The sequence below is a fragment of the Triticum aestivum genome, chromosome 2D, assembly GCF_018294505.1.
Source record: "Triticum aestivum cultivar Chinese Spring chromosome 2D, IWGSC CS RefSeq v2.1, whole genome shotgun sequence".
NCBI lineage: Eukaryota > Viridiplantae > Streptophyta > Magnoliopsida > Poales > Poaceae > Triticum > Triticum aestivum.
In genome coordinates, this window is record NC_057799.1 from 107229277 (window position 1) to 107243925 (window position 14649).

At 42.4% G+C, this 14649-nt stretch overlaps 1 protein-coding gene across 1 annotated transcript; it reads left to right on the top strand.

Annotated features, from left to right (window-relative positions):
- Positions 1-4685: 4685 nt before the first annotated feature.
- Positions 4686-14649, top strand: LOC123055697 (uncharacterized). The gene is made up of 3 exons (XM_044479601.1): positions 4686-4870; positions 5033-5869; positions 14522-14649. The coding sequence occupies exons 2-3, from the start codon at positions 5104-5106 to the stop codon at positions 14647-14649; spliced, it is 894 nt and encodes a 297-aa protein (XP_044335536.1). The 5' UTR covers positions 4686-4870; positions 5033-5103.

The window sequence follows — 14649 nt, forward strand, 5'->3', positions numbered from 1 at the left end:
ATCAATTTCGATGAAATTTGAAAAAAAAATCACATATTTGAAAAAAAATCACCGAATTTGAAAGAAGTTCCCAAAATTTGAAAAAAAAATCATCAAATTTGAAAAGGTTCGTTGGATTTGAAAAAAGTTCAACACATTTGAAAAAAATTCATCGATTTTGAAAAAAAACTTCATCGAACTTGAAAATAGTTCATCAAATTAGGAAATACTTCGTCCAATTTTTAAAAAGTTAATCAATTTTGAGAAGAGTTCATCAATTTGTTTGTAAGAAAATGAAAAAGTTGGAAATCATCAATTTAGAAAAGGAATTTTTAAAAAGGACAAAAAGAAAATAAAGGAAAAAGAAAATCCAAATAAAAACCACCCCAGAAATGACCATGAACCGGGAAAAAAGCCTGTTTGGAAAGAAGCTTCCCAAAACCTGAGGATTCCCGCGACTGAAGAGAAGAAATAAAAAATAAGTTGTGAATTGCTTGATGTTAGATGGGGTAGTGGTTATTGTCATTGGAGACGAAGGAAATGATCACGAGTTCGATCTGGCAACGCATCATTTTTCTGAACGTTTTTTACAGAATAAACAAAACATAATAGGCCGGCCCAGCTGGCCAGCGGAGGGGGTGCGCTCCATGCGCCCGTTCTCGGGCAAACCCTATTCGGCACTGCCGGCGCCGGTTAAAGGGCAATTTTCCTAACTGGCGCCTGCAGCCGTGTTAACTGGGCTGGCCCATGTACCTGTAGTTTTTTTTTCCTTCTGTTTCCCAAAACAAAAAAAAGGATGGGAGCACCTATGTGCCGCTTACTGCGGCAACCAGTCGGGGCTTCGCACAGGGCGCCCCCCCGACTGGGCGGCCCACACAGGCAGCAGGCGGTGTAAAAATGAAAGAAAACACAAAGTTTAGTGAGGAATCGATCTAACAACAGCGCACTTGTAGAGCGAAGTACCTAACCACTACGCCTGACTGACACTTGTGGTGATATGGCAATGCGAATACTATAGAACTAGTCACGTCACCAGATCCGGTTATTTTTTTCTTTTTTCGATCTTTTCTTGTAATTTCTGAATTTTTTTAACTGTAAGAACGTTTCTTACGAACACACACGAGTTTCAATTTTTTTTAGCATTTTTTACGATATGTAATCAAATTTTAGAAAAGGAACAATTTTGAAGTTGTCGAATAATATTGAAAAACAGGAACATTTTTTAAAATTACGATCAGTTTTGATAAAAACAGACAAGTTTTTTTAAAATGTGAACAATATTCTGAATTGTTGAAAAAAAATAAAAACAGGAACATATTTTGAATTTGTGAACAAATCCTGAAAAAAATGAACATTTTGTTAAATTCTGAACAAAATTTCACAATCATGAACAAGTTTTGACAAAATGTGAATTTTTTTTGAATTTCTGAACACTTTTTAAAAGAGGAGCATTTTTAGTTTGTGAACAAATTTGGAGAATGGGAACATTTTTTAATTTGTTATTTTTTCTAAAACGGGAACACTTTTTTAGAATGATGAACAATATTTTAAAGATGTGATTTTTTTAAAGAAAAACGTACCAAACAAAATTTGAAAAACGATCATTTCTTCAAAATTGCAAACAATTTTTGAAACATGAATTTTTATTGAAACATTCAAAAAAATGTTCTCAAACCTGAAATTTGTTCAAAAATTCAGAACAATTGTCTATATTTCGAAAAAGTGCCTACATATTTTGAATTTTCTGAACACTTTCATAGACAAGAACATTTTTTTGCCTATGCGAACAAAAAAATTGAAACTGCCGAAAATGTTTTTGAAAAACATGAAACTTTTTTGAAGTTGCGAAAAAATTATGAAATTCTAAAAAAAATAAACCATGAACATTTTTTGAATTTTTGAACAAATATTTGAAAATGGAACATTTCATGAAATTATGAACATTTTTTGAAACAAAGCGAACAAAGTTTGCAAGTTATGAACAAAATTGGAAACAGGAACATTTTTCGTAAAACTTAACAAAATTTGTAAATTGCGAACATTTTTTCAAAAAGAAAAATAAATCTGAGAAACAAAAATAAAAATGAAAAGAAAAAAATCGGAGAAAAAAGAATCAAAAAAGAAATAAGTAAATAAAAAAAGAAAAAGGAAACAAGGAGAGAAACGGAAAAAAGAAATAGAAAAAAAAACAGAAATGAAAGAAATCCGGTTCAGCCTTCTAAAAGGTTCCCAAAACCGTAATAAACCAGCTGAGAACCTTCAGAAGGTTCCCAAAACCTGGAACGCTGAAAACGCGCAGACGGGCCGGGCCAAAACCAAACGATCGCCTGATCGCCTGTGGGAAACAGCGTCTGTTTGCCGCAGAGAGCGGCGAATAGTGAATTCCGCTATTTATCGCTTTAACCGAGCCGCCAGACAAGTAGGGAGCTCCTATCTGCCGCTTTATGCGGTAGACTGGCGGCGCTTCGCACAGGCGCCGAACTAATCGGGCCGGCCCAAGTAGCGAACCCCGCAATGCGGGAAAAAATCAGCAAAAAAGGATGCGCTCTACGTTGGGTTCGAACTCGACCCGGGTGACTCTAATTTCGTCTAAAGAGCCACTTGACCTAGACAACTTTTCTGAAAGATATACAGCGCAATTGTTTAAGTAGTCAAAGTCGCATAAAATTCGTAAAAAAGATGGATACACGATGATTCAAGCTACGCACCTCTTGGTAGTACGCAGTGGTACATAACAAGTGGAATACATTATCTTAGTGTCTAAAAACTGCAGCGTGGCTTATAAGAACGTGAGCAGTGACAGATCTAAATTTTTCGAATTTGCAAGCACATTTGAAAAACAGGAACAATTATGAAGTTGTGGATGAATATTGAAAAACAGGAACCTTTTTCTAATTATGATTAATTTTCAATAAACACAAAAAAGATTTTCGAAATCTGAACAAGTATTTTAATAGTGATTTTTTCAAAAACATGAATATTTTTGAAAGGAGAACAAATTTTGAATTGTGAACAAACAAAATCTGTAAACATGAATATTTTTTTGTAAACATGAACATTTTTAGAGTTTTCGAACAAAATTTTTAAATGGGAACTATTTTTAAAATAACAAACAAATTCTGAATTTTTAGAACAAATTGTAAAATGGACAACAATTTTGAAAATCCCAAACAAATTTGAAATGTGAACAATTTTTAATACGTGAACAAAAATTTGAAAAATAAGAACATTTTTTGAAATTTGTGATTTTTTTTAAAAAACAGGCATTTTTTGAAATCCATGTCATTATTTTCGAATTTCTCAAAAAATGAACAAAAATAATTCGAACAATTTTTGAAAAAACAGGAACATTTTCTGAAAATCTGGAACAAAAATTTTGAAACCAGAAACATTCTTTGAATTTATGAACAAGTTTTGTAAAATGAAAACATTTCTTGAATTTGTGAACAAAATCTGAAAAACATGAACATTTTTTGAAATTCGGAATTTTTTTGAAAATAAACTTGAAAAGAAACAAAGGAAAAGAAAAAAAAGAAACAGAAAAAAAAAGCGAAGAAACAGAAATAAAGAAACAGAAAAAAGAAAAACGAAAAAGAAACTGAAACAGAAACAGAAAAAGCCGGTTCAAGAACCTTCTAGAAGGTTCTCAAACTGTAAAAAAAGCGGCTGGAAACATCATAGAAGGTTCCCAAAACCGGTGTCTGCGCTAAAACGGGCCTTCCCACTCTGTTCGCTCGCTCGCACCTCCCCTGTGCGAAGCATCGACAGCTTGCCGCAACGAGCGGCAAGTAGGATTTTTCAAAAAAGATTGCGTGCAAGATGAATCGATCTCGTGACCTCCTGTACTACTGCACTACACACTAACCACCCGACCACACAAACCAATCTAATATTTATCAGCTTCCGCATTCTTTTATTACTTTCTACATTTCTGTTCCTTTTTTCATTTTTTTATTCTTCCTTATTTTTCAAATCGATGAAAACAATTAAATGTTCTGAACTTATTTTTCAAATTGATGAACATTTTTTGTGAACTTGATTTTTCAAATTGATGATTTTCTAAATAAAATTATGAAGTTTTTTTTGAACTTCTTTTCATTTTTCGATGAACTTTTTTATATGGATGAACTTTTTCCAAAATCTATGGACTTTTTTGAAAACCCATGAACTTTCTTAGAAAATCAATGAACTTTTTTCAAATACGATGAACTTTTTTTGAAAATTGATGAACTTTTTTTCAATTCGATGAACATTTTTCCGAAATTGATGAAATTTTTTCTAAATCAATGAACTTTTAAAAAAAAAAATTTCTATAAAATTGATGAACTTTTTTCAAAACCGATGAACTTTTTTCAATATCGAATATATATTTTTCAAAAACGATGAACTTTTTTCAAAATCAATGAACTATTTTTCAAAATTGATGAACCTTTTCCAAATTCATGGAAATTCTTTGAATTAGTGGTTTGTTTTGAAATCCACGAACTTTCAAATTTTCTGCACATTTGTTTTCAGAAATCACGTTTTTCTAATTTATATATTCTGTAAATAGCGTGGCTATAATTCTTAAAAAGTTTCCTAATCGGCGCTGAAGGCGCCGACTAGGGGCTCCCCCGTTCTCGTTCTGCGCTTCCTCGGCTGGACTGGTTTCGTTTCGTTTGTTAATGGGCTGGGGCCGAGAAAAAAAATCTTAGTGGACAGCCCACGAGGACCACCGGTGACCGGGAACTTGCTAGGGTTTCGTCCATTTATAAGCCAACGATCCCTTCGCTACTCTGTCTCCCACCGCCGCCGCCCGCCTCCTACCATTGTCTCCCAACACAATCAATTGTCGAAACCGCTCCGATGGTGAGTCGCCAAGTTTTGACGCTGCACCATCATCGACTTGTAGGTGCGTACCTGCGATTTCTTTTTTCCTATATATATGCTGCCCTTTGTCGCCCTCGATTCAGATCTGGATACTTGGATTTGTCGGGTTGATTGCTGTATGATGTTGGTTGTGCTTGATTGATTTGCATCTGACAGTCGATTCGGGTTCGAATTCATATTACAGGGATCAAGGGCCAACGGCAACGCCGAATCTAAGGAATCAGATCTACGATTAATCCAGGAAAAAGTCAGACCATGTCCGCCCGGTTACAAGAAGGCGACGAGCAAAGGGGAACAAGGATGCCAAAGCGTGGCCATGAGCGACTTTACCTTGTCTTTGATGACTGGTGCCATGGATACAGCATCCGCATGGTAAACTTGTTGCAGCATACTGCTGGCTCAGGCCATCCAGCCCCGGTGCATTTTTCCGAGCCTTTCTGCCGCATAATGGCGCCTCTCGTGTCGTACTTCACGTCAGCCTTTGGCTCTAAGATTTTGGCGGTGTTTTCCAGAGATCCCGAAGCTGACTCTGAGAGCTACTTCCCAATGTTGGACGTTCGCTCGCGGTGCGTCACCTTTGCCCCTGGGCAGGGATGTCCTATTCCTCCCATCTACTACCTACCTGTCGGCAACGAGTTATTCAGTCTGAGCTTCTGCTCCTTCGAGATGCTCTGCTCGGAGGAGCTCTCCCCTCGGTTGCAGGATCAGTCTTGCAGCATGGCTTGGTCATGGAAACAGCTCTCTGAGAAACCGCCATTCTATGTTGATAACGTCACCTCCTACTCTTTGCATCCTCAAGAACGGACCTTCCTCTTCAGCACCAAGACTGGCGCCACTGAGGCCACCTACACCTTTGACACCGAGAAACGTTCATGGAAACTCCTTGGCTATTGGAAGCTGCCCTTTGCTGGCTGCGGTCACTTTGACCTGGGGCTCAACTGCTTTGTCGGGCTCTCCAAAGAACCGAACACCCTTGGACAACTTTACAGCTGCGAAGTGCCCATCTATGACACTGATGATGGTCTGTGCCCTTTGTTGGAAATATGCCCTAGAGGCAATAATAAATAGGTTATTATTATATTTCCTTGTTCATGATAATCGTTTATTATCCATGCTAGAATTGTATTGATAGGAAACTCAGATACATGTGTGGATATATAGACAACACCATGTCCCTAGTAAGCCTCTAGGAGACTAGCTCGTTGATCAATAGATGGTTACGGTTTCCTGACCATGGACATTGGATGTCGTTGATAACGGGATCACATCATTAGGAGAATGATGTGATGGACAAGACCCAATCCTAAGCCTAGCACAAGATCATGTAGTTCGTTTGCTCAGAGCTTTTCTAATGTCAAGTATCATTTCCTTAGACCATGAGATTGTGCAACTCCCGGATACCGTAGGAATGCTTTGGGTGTACCAAACATCACAACGTAACTGGGTGGCTATAAAGGTGCACTACAGGTATCTCCGAAAGTATCTGTTGGGTTGGCACGAATCGAGACTGGGATTTGTCACTCCGTGTAAACGGAGAGGTATCTCCGGGCCCACTCGGTAGGACATCATCATAATGTGCACAGTGTGACCAAGGAGTTGATCACGGGATGATGTGAGTTACGGAACGAGTAAAGAGACTTGCCGGTAACGAGATTGAACAAGGTATCGGGATACCGACGATCGAATCTCGGGCAAGTAATATATCGATAGACAAAGGGAATTGCATACGGGATTGATTGAATCCCCGACATCGTGGTTCATCCGATGAGATCATCGTGGAACATGTGGGAGCCAACATGGGTATCCAGATCCCACTGTTGGTTATTGACCGGAGAACGTCTCGGTCATGTCTGCATGGTTCCCGAACCCGTAGGGTCTACACACTTAAGGTTCGATGACGCTAGGGTTATAGGGAAAGTATGTACGTGGTTACCGAATGTTGTTCGGAGTCCCGGATGAGATCCCGGACGTCACGAGGAGTTCCGGAATGGTCCGGAGGTAAAGATTTATATATAGGAAGTATGGTTTTGGCCACCGGAAGTGTTCCGGGCATCACCGGTAGTGTACCGGGACCACCGGAGGAGTCCGGGGGTCCACCGGGAGGGGCCCCGGAGGCATACATGGGCCAAGTGTGAGAAGGGACCAGCCCCTAGGTGGGCTGGGGCGCCTCCCCACCAAGGCCCATGCGCCTGGAGAGAAGAGGGGGCAAACCCTAGGGCAGATGGGCCCTAAAGGCCCATGCCTGGTGCGCCTCCCTCTCCCCCCCACTTGGCCGCCACCCTAGATGGGTTTTGGGGCTGCCGCACCCCTTGGGGTGGAAACCCTAGAGGGGGCGCAGCCCCCTCCCTCTCCCCTATATATAGTTGAGGTATTGGGGGCTGCAAACACATGAGTTCTCCTCTCCCTGGTGCAGCCCTACCTCCTCCTCCTCCTCTCCCGCGGTGCTTGGCGAAGCCCTGCGGGATTGCCACGCTCCTCCACCACCACCACGCCGTCGTGCTGCTGCTGGAAGGAGTCTTCCCCAACCTCTCCCTCTCTCCTTGCTGGATCAAGGCGTGGGAGACGTCACCGGGCTGCACGTGTGTTGAACGCGGAGGCACCGTTCTTCGGTGCTTAGATCGGAATCAACCGCGATCTGAATCGCTACGAGTACGACTCCTTCATCCGCGTTCTTGCAACGCTTCCGCATCGCGATCTACAAGGGTATGTAGATCCACTCCCCTTCCCCTCGTTGCTAGAGTACTCCATAGATTGATCTTGGTGATGCGTAGAAAATTTTGAATTTCTGCTACGTTCCCCAACAGTGGCATCATGAGCTAGGTCTATGCGTAGTTTCTATGCACGAGTAGAACACAAAGTAGTTGTGGGCGTCGATGTTGCCAATTCTTCTTGCCGCTACTAGTCTTATCTTGTTTCGGCGGCATTGTGGGATGAAGCGGCCCGGACCGACCTTACACGTACGCTTACGTGAGACAGGTTCCACCGACTGACATGCACTAGTTGCATAAGGTGGCTAGCGGGTGTCTGTCTCTCCCACTTTAGTCGGAACGGTTTCGATGAAAAGGGTCCTTATGAAGGGTAAATAGAAATTGGCATATCACGTTGTGGTTTTACGTAGGTAAGAAACGTTCTTGCTAGAAACCTATACAGGCCACGTAAAAACTTGCAACAACAATTAGAGGACGTCTAACTTGTTTTTGCAGCATGTGCTATGTGATGTGATATGGCCAGAAGATGTGATGAATGATATATGTGATGTATGAGATTGATCATATTCTTGTAATAGGAATCACGACTTGCATGTCGATGAGTATGACAACCGGCAGGAGCCATAGGAGTTGTCTTTATTTTTTGTATGACCTGCGTGTCATTGAATAACGCCATGTAAATTACTTTACTTTATTGCTAAGCGCGTTAGCCATAGAAGTAGAAGTAATCGTTGGCGTGACAACTTCATGAAGACACAATGATGGAGATCATGATGATGGAGATCATGGTGTCATGCCGGTGACAAAGATGATCATGGTGCCCCGAAGATGGAGATCAAAGGAGCAAAATGATATTGGCCATATCATGTCACTATTTGATTGCATGTGATGTTTATCATGTTATGCATCTTATTTGCTTAGAACGACGGTAGTAAGTAAGATGATCCCTCACTAAAATTTCAAGAGAAGTGTTCCCCCTAACTGTGCACCGTTGCGAAGGTTCGTTGTTTCGAAGCACCACGTGATGATCGGGTGTGATAGATTCTAACGTTCGAATACAACGGGTGTTGACGAGCCTAGCATGTATAGACATGGCCTCGGAACACATGCAAAACACTTAGGTTGACTTGACGAGCCTAGCATGTACAGACATGGCCTCGGAACACAAGAGACCGAAAGGTCGAGCATGAGTCGTATAGAAGATACGATCAACATGGAGATGTTCACCGATGATGACTAGTCCGTCTCACGTGATGATCGGACACGGCCTAGTTTGACTCGGGTCATGTATCACTTAGATGACTAGAGGGATGTCTATCTGAGTGGGAGTTCATTAATCAGATGAACTTCATTATCATGAACATAGTCAAAAGGTCTTTGCAAATTATGTCATAGCTTGCGCTTTAGTTCTACTGTTTAAAATATGTTCCTAGAGAAAATTTAGTTGAAAGTTAATAGTAGCAATTATGCGGACTGGGTCCGTAAACTGAGGATTGTCCTCATTGCTGCACAGAAGGCTTATGTCCTTAATGCACCGCTCGGTGTGCTGAACCTCAGCGTCGTCTGTAGATGTTACGAAACATCTGACATACACGTTTTGATGACTACGTGGTAGTTCAGTGCGTAATGCTAACGGTTTAGAATTGTGGCACCAGAGACGTTTTTGAAACGTCGCAGAACATGTGAGATGTTCCAAAGACTGAAATTGGGATTTCAGACTAGTGCCCACGTCAAGAGGTATGAGACCTCTGACAAGTTTCTTAAGCCTACAAACTAAGGGAGAAAAGCTCAATCGTTGAGCATGTGCTCAGATTGTCTGAGTACCACAATCGCTTGAATCGAGTGGGAGTTAATCCCCCAGATGAGATAGTGATAGTTCTGCATAGTCACTGCCACCAAGCTAGTAGAGCTTCGTGATGAACTATAAATATCAAGGATAGATGATGATCCTTGAGCAACTCGCGATGTTTGACACCGTGAAAGTAGAAATCAAGAAGGAGCATCAATTGTTGATGGTTAGTAAAACCACTAGTTTCTAGAAGGGCAAGGGCAAAAGGGATACTTCATGAAACAGCAAATCGTTTGCTGTTCTAGTGAAGAATCCCAAGGTTGAACCCAAACCCGAGACTAAGTGCTTCTGTAATGAGAGGAACGGTCACTGAAGCAGTACTACCCTAGATACTTGGTAGATGAGAAGGCAGGCAAGGTCGACAGAAGTATATTGGATATACATTATATGAATGTGTACTTTACTAGTACTCCTAGCAGCACCAGGGCATTAGATACCGGTTCGGTTGCTAAGTGTTAGTAACTCGAAATAAAAGCTGCGGAATAAACGGAGACTAGCTGAAGGTGAGATGACGATATGTGTTGGAAGTGTTTCCAAAGTTGATGTGATCAAGCATCACATGCTCCCTCTACCATCGAGATTTGGTGTTTGCGTTGAGCATGATTGGATTATGTTTATCGCAATACGGTTATTCATTTAAGGAGAATAATGGTTACTCTGTTTATTTGAATAATACCTTCAATGGTCTTGCACCTAAAATGAATCTCGATCGTAGTGATACACATGTTCGTGCCAAAAGATATAAAATAGTAATGATAGTTCCACATACTTGTGGCACTGCCTTTTGAGTCATATTGGTATAGAATGCATGAAGAAGCTCCATGTAGATGGATCTTTGGACTCACTCGTTTTTGAAAAGATTGAGACATGCGAACCATGTCTATTGGTATATATGCATGAAGAAACTCCATGCAGATGGATCGTTTGGACTCACTTGATTTTGAATCACTTGAGACATGCAAATCATACCACATGGGCAAGATGACTGAAAGTCCTCGTTTTCAGTAAGATGGAACAAGAGAGCAACTTATTGGAAGTAATCCATTTTGATGTATGCAGTCCAATGAGTGCTGAGGCATGCAGTGGATATCGTTATGTTCTTACTTCATAGATGATTTGAGTAGATGCTGAGTGTATTTACTTGATGAAACACAAGTCTGAATTATTGAAAGCTTCAAGTAATTTCAGAGTGAAGTTGAAGATCGTCGTGACAAGAGGATAAAATGTCTGTGATATGATCATAGAGATGAGTATCTGAGTTACGAGTTTGGCACACAATTAAGACATTGTGGAAAGTGTTTCACAATTAATACCGCCTGGAACACCATAGTGTGATGGTGTGTCCAAACATCATAACTGCACCCTATTGGATATGGTGCATACCATGATGTCTCTTATCGAATTACCACTATCGTTTATGGGTAAGGCATTAGAGACAACCGCATTCACTTTAAAAGGGGCACCACGCAATTCCGTTGAGACGACACCGTTTAGAGAAACCTAAGTTGTCGTTTCTTAAAAGTTTGGGGCTGCGATGCTTATGTGAAAATGTTTCAGGCTGATAAGCTCGAACCCAAAGCGGATATATGCATCTTCATAGAAAAACCCAAAACGGTTGGGTATACCTCCTATTTCAGATCTGGAAGCAAAAGTAATTACTTCTAGAAACGAGTCCTTTCTCGAGGAAAAGTTTCTCTCGAAAGAATTGAGTGGGAGGATGGTGGAGACTTGATGTGGTTATTGAACCATAACTTCAACTAGTGTGTAGCAAGGCACAGGAAGTTGTTCCTGTGGCACCTGCACCAATTGAAGTGGAAGCTTATGATGGTGATCATGAAACTTCGGATCAAGTCACTACCAAACCTCGTAGGACGACGAGGATGCGTACTACTTCAGAGTGGTACGTGATCCTGTCTGAGATATCATGTTGTTGGACAATACTGAACCTACGAGCTATGGAGAAGCGATGGTGGGCCCATATTCCGACAAATGGTTAGAAGCCATGAAATCCGAGACAAATGGATCTTTGAGAAGAAGACGGACGTGGACGGTAATGTTACCGTCTATGAAGCTCGACTTGTGGCAAAGAGTATTTCCACAAGTTCAAGGAGTTGACTACGATGAGATTTTCCCATCCGTAGCGATGCTTAAAGTCCGTTGGAATCATGTTAGCATTAGCTGCATTTATGAAATCTGGCAGATGGATGTCAAAACAAGTTTCCTTACCAGTTTTCGTAAGGAAAGGTTGTATGTGATACAATCAGAAAGGTTTTGTCGATCCTAAGGATGCTAAAAGGTATGCTAGCTCCAGCGATCCTTCCATGGACTAGAGCAAGCATCTCGGAGTCAGAATATACGCTTTGATGGAGTGATCAAAGTTTTTGGGTTTATACAAAGTTTGTTAGAAACTTGTATTTACAATAAAGTGAGTGGGAGCGCTACAACATTTCTGATAAGTATATGTGAATGACATATTGTTGATCCGAAATGATGTAAAAATTTCTGGAAAGCATAAAGGGTTGTTTGAAAGGAGTTTTTTCAAAGGAAGACCTGGATAAAAGCTGCTTACATATTGGGCATCAGGATCTATAGAGATAGATCAAAAACGCCCGATGATACTTTCAAAGAACGCACACCTTGACATGATTTTGAAAGAGTTCAAAATAGATCAGCAAAGAAGGAGTTCTTGGCTGTGTTACAAGGTGTGAGTATCGAGTAAGACTCAAGACCTGACCACAGCAGAAGAGAGAGAAAGGACGAAGGTCGTCCCCTATGCTTTAGACGTAGGCTCTACAGTATGCTATGCTGTGTACCGCACATGAAGTGTGCCTTGCCATGAGTTGGTCAAGGGGTACAATGGTGATCCGGGAATGGATCACATGACAGCGGTCGAACTTATCCTTAGTATCCAGTGGACTAAGGATTTTCTCGATTATGGAGGTGAAAGGAGTTCGTCGTAAAGGGTTACGTCGATGTGAACTTTGACACTAATCCGGATGACTCTGAGTAGTAAACCGGATTCGTATAGTAGAACAATTACTTGAAATGGCTCCAAGTAGCGCGTGGTAGCATCCACAAGATGACATAGATATTCGTAAAGCACACACGGATCTGAAAGGTTCAGACCCGTTGACTAATAACCTCTCTCACAAGCATAACATGATCAAACCAGAACTCATTGAGTGTTAATCACATAGTGATGTGAACTAGATTGTTGACTCTAGTAAACTCTTGGATGTTGGTCACATGGTGATGTGACCTGTCAGTCAGTGTTAATCACATGGTGATGTGAACTAGATTATTGACTCTAGTGCAAGTGGGAGACTGTTGGAAATATGCCCTAGAGGCAATAATAAATAGGTTATTATTATATTTCCTTGTTCATGATAATTGTTTATTATCCATGCTAGAATTGTATTGATAGGAAACTCAGATACATGTGTGGATATATAGACAACACCATGTCCCTAGTAAGCCTCTAGGAGACTAGCTCGTTGATCAATAGATGGTTACGGTTTCCTGACCATGGACATTGGATGTCGTTGATAATGGGATCACATCATTAGGAGAATGATGTGATGGACAAGACCCAATCCTAAGCCTAGCACAAGATCGTGTAGTTCGTTTGCTCAGAGCTTTTCTAATGTCAAGTATCATTTCCTTAGACCATGAGATTGTGCAACTCCCGAATACCGTAGGAATGCTTTGGGTGTACCAAACGTCACAACGTAACTGGGTGGCTATAAAGGTGCACTACAGGTATCTCCGAAAGTGTTTGTTGGGTTGGCACGAATCGAGACTGGGATTTGTCACTCCGTGTAAACGGAGAGGTATCTCTGGGCCCACTCGGTAGGACATCATCATAATGTGCACAGTGTGACCAAGGAGTTGATCACAGGATGATGTGAGTTACGAAACGAGTAAAGAGACTTGCCGGTAACGAGATTGAACAAGGTATCGGGATACCGACGATCGAATCTCGGGCAAGTAATATATCGATAGACAAAGGGAATTGCATACGGGATTGATTGAATCCCCGACATCGTGGTTCATCCGATGAGATCATCGTGGAACATGTGGGAGCCAACATGGGTATCCAGATCCCGCTGTTGGTTATTGACCGGAGAACGTCTCGGTCATGTCTGCATGGTTCCCGAACCCGTAGGGTCTACACACTTAAGGTTCGATGACGCTAGGGTTATAGGGAAAGTATGTACGTGGTTACCGAATGTTGTTCGGAGTCCCGGATGAGATCCCGGACGTCACGAGGAGTTCCGGAATGGTCCGGAGGTAAAGATTTATATATAGGAAGTATGGTTTTGGCCACCGGAAGTGTTCCGGGCATCACCGGTAGTGTACCGGGACCACCGGAGGAGTCCGGGGGTCCACCGGGAGGGGCCACGGGGCCCCGGAGGCATACATGGGCCAAGTGTGAGAAGGGACCAGCCCCTAGGTGGGCTGGGGCGCCTCCCCACCAAGGCCCATGCGCCTGGAGAGAAGAGGGGGCAAACCCTAGGGCAGATGGGCTCTAAAGGCCCATGCCTGGTGCGCCTCCATCTCCCCCCCACTTGGCCGCCACCCTAGATGGGTTTTGGGGCTGCCGCACCCCTTGGGGTGGAAACCCTAGAGGGGGCGCAGCCCCCTCCCTCTCCCCTATATATAGTTGAGGTATTGGGGGCTGCAAACACATGAGTTCTCCTCTCCCTGGTGCAGCCCTACCTCCTCCTCCTCCTCTCCCGCGGTGCTTGGCGAAGCCCTGCGGGATTGCCACGCTCCTCCATCACCACCACGCCGTCGTGCTGCTGCTGGAAGGAGTCTTCCCCAACCTCTCCCTCTCTCCTTGCTGGATCAAGGCGTGGGAGACGTCACCGGGCTGCACGTGTGTTGAACGCGGAGGCACCGTTCTTCGGTGCTTAGATCGGAATCAACCGCGATCTGAATCGCTACGAGTACGACTCCTTCATCCGCGTTCTTGCAACGCTTCCGCATCGCGATCTACAAGGGTATGTAGATCCACTCCCCTTCCCCTCGTTGCTAGAGTACTCCATAGATTGATCTTGGTGATGCGTAGAAAATTTTGAATTTCTGCTACGTTCCCAACACCCTTGCCCTGTAGTGAAGCTCTGCAAGGAGAATCTGTTAAGTGAGCGCCCAATTGATATGCATGTTGGTGCTACCCTTGTCTACATGGGAGGCAAGAGCGAATTCTGCCTCGTACAGTGTGTCAGCCTTGATCAGGACTGA